This window comes from Leptodactylus fuscus, unplaced genomic scaffold (assembly GCF_031893055.1).
Source record: "Leptodactylus fuscus isolate aLepFus1 unplaced genomic scaffold, aLepFus1.hap2 HAP2_SCAFFOLD_143, whole genome shotgun sequence".
Classification (NCBI taxonomy): Eukaryota; Metazoa; Chordata; class Amphibia; order Anura; family Leptodactylidae; genus Leptodactylus; species Leptodactylus fuscus.
In genome coordinates, this window is record NW_027440165.1 from 53,126 (window position 1) to 64,662 (window position 11,537).

At 55.3% G+C, this 11,537-nt stretch overlaps 1 protein-coding gene across 1 annotated transcript; it reads left to right on the top strand.

Moving 5' to 3' along the window:
- The first annotated feature begins 2,992 nt into the window (after window positions 1-2,992).
- Window positions 2,993-8,844, top strand: HIGD1A (HIG1 hypoxia inducible domain family member 1A). The gene is made up of 4 exons (XM_075261475.1): window positions 2,993-3,075; window positions 5,706-5,816; window positions 5,968-6,102; window positions 8,321-8,844. Exons 2-4 carry the CDS (start codon window positions 5,714-5,716, stop codon window positions 8,368-8,370), a joined length of 288 nt encoding a protein of 95 aa, XP_075117576.1. The 5' UTR covers window positions 2,993-3,075; window positions 5,706-5,713; the 3' UTR covers window positions 8,371-8,844.
- Window positions 8,845-11,537: the final 2,693 nt, after the last annotated feature.

Here is an 11,537-nt window from a genome sequence, read left to right on the forward strand (position 1 = left end):
TGGGCACAGAGGGGGCGTATTATGGCGCGTAATCCACCCCCTCACAATGGTGGTCTATGGAGACCGCTAGATGAAGAAAGGGCAGCTCGCTTCTTTTTTCCGCTAGCGGCAGTGAGCTGCCCTTTCTTCAGGCGGAGTCCACAGCCCGTTGAGCCGCGGTGTCCGCCTGGTGGCAGCAACCTCCAGAGTCGGCCCATTCATTTGAGAGGGAAGCCGCAACTGTGAAAGTCGTGGCACGCGGGTTTTGACCCGATAGTGATGCGGCTCCCCGCGTCAGTCTCGGTGCCAAAATCCGCCCCACCTCCCCCCTTGTGAACTAGGACTAAAGGCACTGAGAGGGGAGGGGATTGTGAGAATCAGGGTGTGAGTGTGTGTTTGTCTCTCAGTAACCTATGGGCAGAGATGGAAGGGGAACGTTATGCTGGGGGCAACGATGGAGGGGGGGGGGCATGAAACTAGGGCCACAGAGAGGAAGGGGAACATGAAACGGGGGGCAGATGAAGGGGGATATCAAACTGGGGGAGAAATAGTGGGGAGTGATGAAACTGGGGGTAGATGAAGGGGGGGGTACTTAAACTAGGGACAACTGGAGGGAGCATTAAACCGTGGGCGTAGCTATAGGGGACCTGCCCCCCTCTAATTGCCCCCAGTTTAATGTCCTGTTCCAGCTGCCATTAATTTATTGCCTCTTTCCAACTACCCCCACTGTTAATGTCCCCCTCCAGCTGCCCCAGTTTCATGTCCCCTCTAGTTTCCACCAGTTTTAAGGAGAGAGACGTAATACTGTGGGGCAGTCAGAAGGGAACATTATAATGTGGAGACATATAGTGTACGGGGGGCTGTAGGAGGATTATACTGTGTGGGGGCCATATGGAAAATGAATGAGAATGGGTGGAGTCAACATAAAAGTGGGTGGAGCTAAATTTGCAGCACATTTTGTCCCTCTTTCTGTTCATCATAAGTTGGGAGGTCTGTCTACACTACAGCATATCATATATCTGACATCACATGTATATGATGTATCCTCTGCCCACTGTATACACCTTCCATCACCATCACACAACACAATCGCACACAAGTGACAACACACACAGGTAGTCTGATTGTATCTAAGTCACAAAGCTCAATAACACAATGTGAGAAGACACACAGGCCTGCACTTATAGTAGTAGAAACAGAGGCCAGATGTGTGACGGGCTCAGAGTCTATGAAAAATATGGCTGCCTAAGGGTAAAGTTTCCGCTGTGTGTCTTTTTCGTGCGGCTCGCTGTGAGGGGATGCAGTGCACCGCTACCCCGCTCCAGATTAGGCCCGGGTAATGGCAGGAAGGTGGACATGGAAGGTTTCAGCTGTTGTTCAGACCCAGTCCACAGGATATCGTCAATGAAGCAATAGTAGGCCCGAGGCCTGGTGGAGAGGAAGTCACTCCCAAGCTTGGCCATGAAGAGATTAGGGTACTGTGGCGCCATTATACTCCCCATTGAGGTGCCGCTCTGCTGTAGATAGGTCTGAACAACACTGTGGTCACACAGCGCCCCTATGGTCAGGCAGGTGGCAGCCTCATGGTCAGTCAGTCGGTCGGTCGGTCTCATGGTCGGTCAGGAAGGTGCGGGCTCTGAGCTCATGATCGGTCGGTCGGTCAGTCAGGTGGCAGTCTCATGGTCGGTCGGTCAGGCCGGTGCGGGCTCTGAGCTCATGGTCGGTCGGTCAGGTGCGGGCTCTGAGCTGTCTCATGGTCAGTCGGTCAGTCTCATGGTTGGTCGGTCGGTCAGGTGCGGGCTCTGAGCTGTCTCATGGTTGGTCGGTCGGTCGGTCAGTCAGGCAGGTGCGGGCTCTGAGCTCATGGTCGGTCGGTCGGTCAGTCAGCTGTCACTCTCATGGTCGGTCGGTCAGGCAGGTGCGGGCTCGGAGCTGTCTCATGGTCGGTCGGTCAGTCTCATGGTCGGTCGGTCAGGCAGGTGCGGGCTCGGAGCTGTCTCATGGTCGGTCGGTCGGTCAGTCTCATGGTCGGTCGGTCAGGCAGGTGCGGGCTCGGAGCTGTCTCATGGTCGGTCGGTCGGTCAGTCTCATGGTCGGTCGGTCAGGCAGGTGCGGGCTCTGAGCTGTCTCATGGTCGGTCGGTCAGTCGGTCGGTCAGTCGGTCGGTCAGTCTCATGGTCGGTCGGTCAGTCTCATGGTCGGTCGGTCAGTCGGTCGGTCAGTCTCATGGTCGGTCGGTCAGTCTCATGGTCGGTCAGTCTCATGGTCGGTCAGTCTCATGGTCGGTCGGTCAGTCTCATGGTCGGTCGGTCAGTCTCATGGTCGGTCGGTCAGTCTCATGGTCGGTCGGTCAGTCTCATGGTCGGTCGGTCAGTCTCATGGTCGGTCAGTCTCATGGTCGGTCAGTCTCATGGTCGGTCGGTCAGTCTCATGGTCGGTCGGTCAGTCTCATGGTCGGTCGGTCAGGCAGGTGCGGGCTCGGAGCTGTCTCATGGTCGGTCGGTCAGTCTCATGGTCGGTCGGTCAGTCTCATGGTCGGTCGGTCAGTCTCATGGTCGGTCGGTCAGGCAGGTGCGGGCTCGGAGCTGAGTCACGCTGACACTGTCACGCAGCCGCAGATGCCTTCAGGTTCGCTCTCCTTGGTAACCGTCTGGTGACGTCACACCGGCAGTCACGCAGGCGCCATATATGGCAGGAGCACTCGCCACGCCGCACGTCTCACTAACCAGTCCTAGACCCGCCCATCCATAATCCCAGCCAATCAGAGACAAGCCGGCGTCCTGTGACGTCAGGCACAGGTTACTCTGGGAGTTGTAGTCCTGCGCTGAGGTGAGGCCTGCAGGCTCTGTACGGGGCCGCGGATTGTGGAGCGCTCCACCCCGCTCATTACCGTTACCGAGAGATAGGGGCGGGGCCGGCCGGTGCTCTAAACAGCCCAGGAGATGAGCGGGAGCTCGGGAAGGTCACTATGGATTCCCGCGTAACCTTGTGATGTCATAGGCTCCGCCCCGTGACGTCAGGAGCCGGCAGAGGAGTATAAAAGTGGAGCGTGCCGCCATATTAACCGCAGAAGAGAAGAAAGCCGGCCAAAGACAGGTGAGGGAGGCGGGGAAGTATGTGTGGTGTATAGCTGTAGTATATATATATATATATATATATATATATATATATATATATATATATATATATATATATAGGTGTCATCTCTGTGTAGGGGCCACTTCCTCTCCTTAATGTTGGGGTTCAGTCCTAGCTCCTCCTCCCCCTTCCTTTCAGGGTTCCTCCACAGTTCAGTCCTAGCTCCTCCTCCCCCTTCCTTTCAGGGTTCCTCCATGGTTCAGTCCTAGCTCCTCTCCTCCTGGTCGGGGGTTCCTCCACAGTTCAGTCCTAGCTCCTCTCCTCCTGGTCGGGGGTTCCTCCATGGTTCAGTCCTAGCTCCTCTCCTCCTGGTCGGGGGTTCCTCCACAGTTCAGTCCTAGCTCCTCCTCCCCCTTCCTTTCAGGGTTCCTCCATGGTTCAGTCCTAGCTCCTCTCCTCCTGGTCGGGGGTTCCTCCACAGTTCAGTCCTAGCTCCTCTCCTCCTGGTCGGGGGTTCCTCCACAGTTCAGTCCTAGCTCCTCTCCTCCTGGTCGGGGGTTCCTCCATGGTTCAGTCCTAGCTCCTCTCCTCCTGGTCGGGGGTTCCTCCACAGTTCAGTCCTAGCTCCTCTCCTCCTGGTCGGGGGTTCCTCCACAGTTCAGTCCTAGTTCCTCTCCTCCTCTATCTGGTCGGGGGTTCCTCCACAGTTCAGTCCTAGCTCCTCCTCCTTCCTTTCAGGGTTCCTCCACGGTTCAGTCCTAGTTCCTCTCCTCCTCTATCTGGTCGGGGGTTCCTCCATGGTTGAGTCCTAGCTCCTCCTCCTTCCTGTCGGGGATCCCCCATGGTTCAGTCCTAGCTCCTCTTCTCCTCTTTCCTGTCGGGGTTCTTCCACGGTTCAGTCCTAGCTCCTCCTCCTCCTCCTTCCTGTCGGGGTTCCTTAGGGTTCAGTCCTAGCTCCTCCTCCTCCTTCCTGTCGGGGATCCCCCATGGTTCAGTCCTAGCTCCTCTTCTCCTCTTTCCTGTCGGGGTTCTTCCACGGTTCAGTCCTAGCTCCTCCTCCTCCTTCCTGTCGGGGTTCCTTAGGGTTCAGTCCTAGCTCCTCTTCTCCTCTTTCCTGTCGGGGATCCCCCATGGTTCAGTCCTAGCTCCTCTTCTCCTCTTTCCTGTCGGGGTTCTTCCACGGTTCAGTCCTAGCTCCTCCTCCTTCCTGTCGGGGTTCCTCCACGGTTCAGTCCTAGCTCCTCCTCCTCCTTCCTGTCGGGGTTCCTTAGGGTTCAGTCCTAGCTCCTCCTCCTTCCTGTCGGGGATCCCCCATGGTTCAGTCTTAGCTCCTCCTCCTCCTTCCTGTCGGGGTTCCTCCAGGGCTCAGTCCTAGCTCTTCTTCCCTATTGGGCAATCTTTGTGCTGATGTCACCGCTTATCTTCCTCTTCTGGTGACATCACTCCTGCACGTCTCTATAACCTCAGTGGTTTCCTGCTGTCTCTCACATTGTGTCACTTTCTCAATCTTGATTTCTTGTTTCTCCTCCCTGACCTCCCCCTGACACTTGCTCCTTGGTGTGGCCCCTGGGATTATTGGGGTTACTTGTGACCCGGAGCTCTTCTTCACCCCCTACCTTTTTCTTACATGTCCGCTCATGTCACCTGCTGCTCAGTTACACCTCCATGGTTGGACCTTTTCTTATTGTCCTGGTTCCTTCTGGTCACTGCCACTCACCTGCCGCGTTGAGCTTGGACCTTAGTCTTCTGTCTCTAGGACTTCTCTGGGCTTGCGCCGGTTCTCCAGAGTGCGCTACACAGGGCAGTCAGAAGGATTTCCCGCGGTTTCAGGCTTTCCCTCTTCATGTTTGACCTTTGACCTCTCCTAATCGATTGTCTGATATGTTTGTGGTGGGGGAGGTTCTTGATGGGGGTTCTAGTGGTCCCGGGCAGTGTGAACCTGTCATCAGGTTTCAGTCCGTTGGTAATGTGTGGCCTGTAGGGGGCGGTGTGCTGGCTCATGTGACCATGGTCTGATGATTGGGTTCCTGGTGTGTGTGTGTCAGGTGTGCTGGAGAGGACACTCAGGTCATGTGTGATGCAACGTGTCAGGGATTCAGGTTGTCCCTCATGGTGACTCCTCTCCTTTCCTTCTGTATCTTTCTGTCACTACTGACTGCAGCATCTTAGGGGTTAACCAGCTGTAGTTGGCGTTCTGTTCCCGCCGCCGTGTCTAGAGCTCCATGAATGGCGATGTCACGAAGGGGTTAAAGGTGATGCTACCTTGTGACTGCTGCCCAGTGTGTATATGACGCCATCTAATGCAGTGGTTATTAATGTCCTACGCCCACTTCTAAGTTGCACCCTCGTCTTCGTGTACCTGACAGTGAAGGAGTGCGAGATCTGTCTGGTCATGTGACCTTCTGATTTATTGAACAAGGGGGCGTGGCTTGCTAAATAGAGAAGGCAGCGCCGACCTGTAAGAGGCGCCGTACAGTGTCAGGTCTGATCTTATCCCCTAAGTTTCCATGTTATATTATAGAAGATCGAGTGGGGGCCGCAGGGTCTCCAGAATTACATAGGGTATCGCATGTCATTCCTATACCGGCCTGTGGGGGTGCTATAGTGTATATCCATCCATGATTGTGACTGACTCTCATCTCGTCTAGGAGACATCATGGCTTCCAGCGCAGGAGACGCCCTCCCCACCTACGAGCTCAGCGAGACTCAGACCTCAAAGCTCATCAAGAAATCCAAGGAGTCTCCATTTGTGCCAGTGGGTGAGTCTTTGCGCACCCCATGTATTGTCCTGGGACCCCGGTAACACTGATCGTTGCGGTTGGTTGGGTATTATACATTTCCTTTATATCTGGGGGAGGGGCAGCCATTGTTAACCCTTTCTGTGCTGGTGACTCTTCTGCTGTATTTCAGGAATCGCTGGATTTGCCGGAGTTGTGGCTTATGGACTCTATAAACTAAGACATCGAGGAGACACCAAGATGTCCGTGCACCTTATTCACATGCGTGTGGGGGCCCAGGGATTTGTTGTCGGGGCAATGACTTGTGGTGAGTGTGAGGGCTGAGTAGTCAGTGACTGGTGGGGATGGCGGGCCGTGTGTGTGGCGGGCTGTGTGTGTGTGTGTGGGGGGGGGGTGGCGGGCCGTGTGTGTGGGGGGGGGTGGCGGGCCGTGTGTGTGGGGGGGGTGGCGGGCCGTGTATGTGTGGGGGGGGTGGCGGGCCGTGTGTATGTGTGGGGGGGGGTGGCGGGCCGTGTGTGTGTGTGGGGGGGGGTGGCGGGCCGTGTGTGTGTGTGGGGGGGGTGGCGGGCCGTGTGTGTGTGTGTGTGTGGTGGCGGGCCGTGTGTGTGTGTGGGGGGGGGGGGGTGGCGGGCCGTGTGTGTGGGGGGGGGGTGGCGGGCCGTGTGTGTGGGGTGGCGGGCCGTGTGTGTGTGCGTGTGTGGGGTGGCGGGCCGTGTGTGTGTGCGTGTGTGGGGTGGCGGGCCGTGTGTGTGTGCGTGTGTGGGGTGGCGGGCCGTGTGTGTGTGCGTGTGTGTGGTGGCGGGCCGTGTGTGTGTGGTGGCGGCGGGCCGTGTGTGTGTGTGTGTGGTGGCGGGCCGTGTGTGTGTGGTGGCGGGCCGTGTGTGTGTGGTGGCGGGCCGTGTGTGTGTGGTGGCGGGCCGTGTGTGTGTGTGGTGGCGGGCCGTGTGTGTGTGGTGGCGGGCCGTGTGTGTGTGGTGGCGGGCCGTGTGTGTGTGTGGTGGCGGGCCGTGTGTGTGTGTGTGGTGGCGGGCCGTGTGTGTGTGTGTGGTGGCGGGCCGTGTGTGTGTGTGTGGTGGCGGGCCGTGTGTGTGTGTGTGGTGGCGGGCCGTGTGTGTGTGTGTGGTGGCGGGCCGTGTGTGTGGTGGCGGGCCGTGTGTGTGTGTGTGTGTGTGTGTGTGTGGTTGCGGGCCGTGTGTGTGTGGGGGGGGTGGCGGGCCGTGTGTGGGGGGGGTGGCGGGCCGTGTGTGTGTGGTTGCGGGCCGTGTGTGTGGGGGGGGGGGGTGGCGGGCCGTGTGGGGTGGCGGGCCGTGTGTGTGTGTGTGTGTGTGTGTGTGTGGTTGCGGGCCGTGTGTGTGTGGGGGGGGTGGCGGGCCGTGTGTGGGGGGGGTGGCGGGCCGTGTGTGGGGGGGGTGGCGGGCCGTGTGTGTGTGGTTGCGGGCCGTGTGTGTGTGTGTGTGTGTGTGTGTGTGTGGTGGCGGGCCGTGTGTGTGTGTGTGGTGGCGGGCCGTGTGTGTGTGTGTGGTGGCGGGCCGTGTGCGTGTGTGTGTGGTGGCGGGCCGTGTGTGTGTGTGTGTGGTGGCGGGCCGTGTGTGTGTGTGTGTGGTGGCGGGCCGTGTGTGTGTGTGTGTGTGTGTGTGTGTGTGTGTGGGGTGGCGGGCCGTGTGTGTGTGGGGTGGCGGGCCGTGTGTGTGTGGGGTGGCGGGCCGTGTGTGTGTGTGTGTGGGGTGGCGGGCCGTGTGTGTGTGTGTGTGTGTGGGGTGGCGGGCCGTGTGTGTGTGGGGGGGGTGGCGGGCCGTGTGTGTGTGTGGGGGGGGGGTGGCGGGCCGTGTGTGGGGGGGGTGGCGGGCCGTGTGTGTGGGGTGGCGGGCCGTGTGTGTGTGTGGGGGGGGGGGTGGCGGGCCGTGTGTGTGTGTGGGGGGGGGGTGGCGGGCCGTGTGTGTGTGGGGGGGGGGGGTGGCGGGCCGTGTGTGGGGGGGGGGTGGCGGGCCGTGTGTGGGGGGGGGGTGGCGGGCCGTGTGTGTGTGTGTGTGTGTGTTGGCGGCGGCGGCGGGCCGTGTGTGTGTGTGGGGGGGGGGGTGGCGGGCCGTGTGTGGGGGGGGGTGGCGGGCCGTGTGTGTGGGGGGTGGCGGGCCGTGTGTGTGTGTGTGTGTGTGTGTGTGTGTGTGGGGTGGCGGGCCGTGTGTGTGTGTGTGTGTGTGGGGTGGCGGGCCGTGTGTGTGTGTGGGGTGGCGGGCCGTGTATGTGTGTGTGGGGTGGCGGGCCGTGTGTGTGTGTGGGGTGGCGGCGGGCCGTGTGTGTGTGGGGGGGGGGGTGGCGGCGGGCCGTGTGTGTGTGGGGGGGGGTGGCGGCGGGCCGTGTGTGTGTGTATGTATGTGTGTATATATGTATATGGTGGGCTGTGTGTGTGTGTATATGGTGTATATGTACAGCGCGTGTGTGTGTGTGGTGGGCTGGATGGATGGCGGTGTGTGTGGGGTGGCGGGCTGTGTGTCTACCTTGTAGTGACCGCTCTCTTCTCTCTCTAGGTGTGCTCTATTCTATGTACAAGGAGTATCTGGCCAAGCCCTCCGAGTAGAAGGCCCAGCTTTCGGAGCGATCTCTGGACCTCATATTGGGGTGCACTTTATTATCCTCCTGTCCGGGGGCCTGTCGCGCCCTGGGCTCCAGCAGCTTTGGAGTTTAGTTTGGGATTATGAACTATTTTACCCAAAGAGTTTGCAAAGATTCTATTTATTTTCTTATTTTTGTTTTTTTTATTCTGAAGTGACGGATGTGACACCTTGTACGCCGCTGTCCTCGAAGGGTGATCACCGGGGCTTCACATGAGGTGCTAGACCACTCATACCCCTACCCTACCTGTGTGCACCGCGGTACAGGTCCCTCCCACCGCGGTACAGGTCCCTCCCACCGCGGTACAGGTCCCTCCCCCCGCGGTACAGGTCCCTCCCCCCGCGGTACAGGTCCCTCCCCCGGACATCTATCGTATTGTTACATTCCACTTCATGTGTTCATCTTCTGGATAATAAAACCTCTCGGCTGCTGCACCGTCTCCCTTCGTCGCCACATAAATCATTACACCTACATGGTGCTGGGGGGGTTAAGGACTAGAATTGTTGGGAGGAGCGGTTACTGGTGAAGACTTGGCCTCACCAGCTGTCTGTCTGCACAATGCCATGGGGCGACAAGCAAATAACCTGCTCATATGTGTTCATCAAAGTGTGGCAGATCTAAACCCTGACACTAGGGGGCAGTAAGAGCATTTCCTTACATGCGAAGTATCAGAGTCAGTAGGTTTTGACCCCCTGGACCGACAGTTCGGCCACAGTTATCAAGCAGCCTCTGTGGCTATCAGCATTTATAGGGGGTTTCTCAGCTAGTTCACCCGTATTTACAACTTGCAGATCGGTGCTGGGTCCCCACTTACAGGTAGGTGGGCAGTTCCCTTTGTAAGGACTGGAATTTGCAACCACTACTCAAACCAGGAACTCGGACCCCCCTGTCTTGTTTCTAAGATGGAAAAACCCTTCTAAACTCCAGTATAGGGGCCTGGATTTGCTATGGGGGAACTACCAGGTCGCTGCCCCCTGAGATGGTCCTGGTAGTGGTAGCAGCAGGTCAAGGGTCACCTGTGCAAAACACCAGGGGTCAGGCAAAAGAATGGTCAGAGACCAGCAGGTGGTCAGGGCAGGCGGCAATGGGGCCGTAGTCTGGTACAAGCCAAAGGTCAGCACCAATAACGGGCAGGAGCAGCAGAAAGGAGCAAGTCCAATCCTCTGCATCAATCCAACACCATGAGAGGGACGGAACCGCCGTTATAGGGGCTAAGAAAGTTAAAGGGGTTAAAGCTCTGCTGGTGCAAGGCTCAACTCAGCCAAAGGGCCAACAACTCTGCAGGTAGAGGCTGAAGTCACCTGAAGGGCCTCAATCTCTTCTGGGGCTCAGCTTAAGGGCCTGGAACTTCATTTGTACGGGCTCATGTTAAGGGCCATAAAAGTGACTTTTGGAAGGTCTCTCCCCATCACACACACATATACATATATACACATACATACACATATATACATACATATATACACATCACACACACATATACATACATATATACACATCACACACATATATACATACATATATACACATCACACACACATATACATATATACACATACACACACATATATACATACATATATACACATCACACACATATATACATACATATATACACATCACATATACATATATACACATACACACACATATATACATACATATATACACATCACACACATATATACATACATATATACACATCACACACATATACATATATACACATCACACACATCCACAATGACAGGTCAGGGGGGGACTGAAGGGTTTCTCATTGTCTATTCCATCTGTGCTTGTCATGGGTAATGTGATATAAAGGGGGGCTCGGTAATGTTTGTGGAGCTTACATTGGGGTTTGTGTCCCTCCATTTGGGGAGTAAAGAAGGTTTCCAGGTATTTCCCCCCACTGTGATAGAGGTTGTAGTGAGTGTGTATAGTGTGTAGTTGTTAGGCTGTGATAGGGGGGTAATAGAGGGGCTTTGGGGTGTTAGATGCCCCCAGACATGCGCCCCCTGCTGGCCCAGTTACATTGCAGAGGTGTTGCATCATTTCCTGGGGTGTCATAGTGGACTTGGTGACTCTCCTGAGGTGAATGGTGGGATCCCCTGACACAGAGCATTGTCTCCCATAGACTATAATGGGGCTCCATATTCCTGCCAATAGTCTGATATTCAGAACAGATAACGAACATCAAATATTTTACTGTTCACTCATCTCTAGTAATTATATACGGTATATACCCAGGTTATACCGGCTGTACCTATATATATTATATACGGTATATACCCAGGTTATACCAGCTGTACATATATAATTATATACAGTGTATACCCAGGTTATACCGGCTGTACCTATATAACTATATACGGTATATACCCAGGTTATACCGGCTGTACCTATATATATTATATACGGTATATACCCAGGTTATACCAGCTGTACATATATAATTATATACAGTGTATACCCAGGTTATACCGGCTGTACCTATATATATTATATACGGTATATACCCAGGTTATACCAGCTGTACATATATAATTATATACGGTGTATACCCAGGTTATACCTGCTGTACCTATATAACTATATACGGTATATACCCAGGTTATACCAGCTGTACATATATAATTATATACGGTGTATACCCAGGTTATACCTGCTGTACCTATATAACTATATACGGTATATACCCAGGTTATACCGGCTGTACCTACAGTCCTATGAAAAAGTTTGTGCCCCCCTATTAATCTTAATCATTTTTAGTTGTAAATATTCTGGTGTTTGCCATGTCAGTTTGATATATCTAATAACTGATGGACACAGTAATATTTCTGGATTGAAATGAGGTTTATTGTACTAACAGAAAATGTGCAATATGCATTACACCAAAATCTGACCGGTGCAAAAGTCTGGGCACCTCAACAGAACAGTGCCAGTAATATTTCGTAGCTCCTCCTTTTGCCTCTAGTCGCTTCCTGTTGCTGTTAATCAGTTCCTGGATCTGGATGAAGGGATTTTGGACCGTTCCTCTTTACAAAACAATTCAAGTTCAGTTAAGTTAGATGGTCGCCGAGCATGGACAGCCCGCTTCCAATCATCCCACAGATGTTCAATGATATTCAGGTC

Bases quoted from the DNA above. Each gene is read 5' to 3' on its own strand.
- HIGD1A (XM_075261475.1), top strand. From the start codon at position 5,714: ATGGCTTCCAGCGCAGGAGACGCCCTCCCCACCTACGAGCTCAGCGAG. The intron at 5,817-5,967 runs GTGAGTCTTTGC...GCTGTATTTCAG, and splicing joins GTCTCCATTTGTGCCAGTGG to GAATCGCTGGATTTGCCGGA. The intron at 6,103-8,320 runs GTGAGTGTGAGG...TTCTCTCTCTAG, and splicing joins TGTCGGGGCAATGACTTGTG to GTGTGCTCTATTCTATGTAC.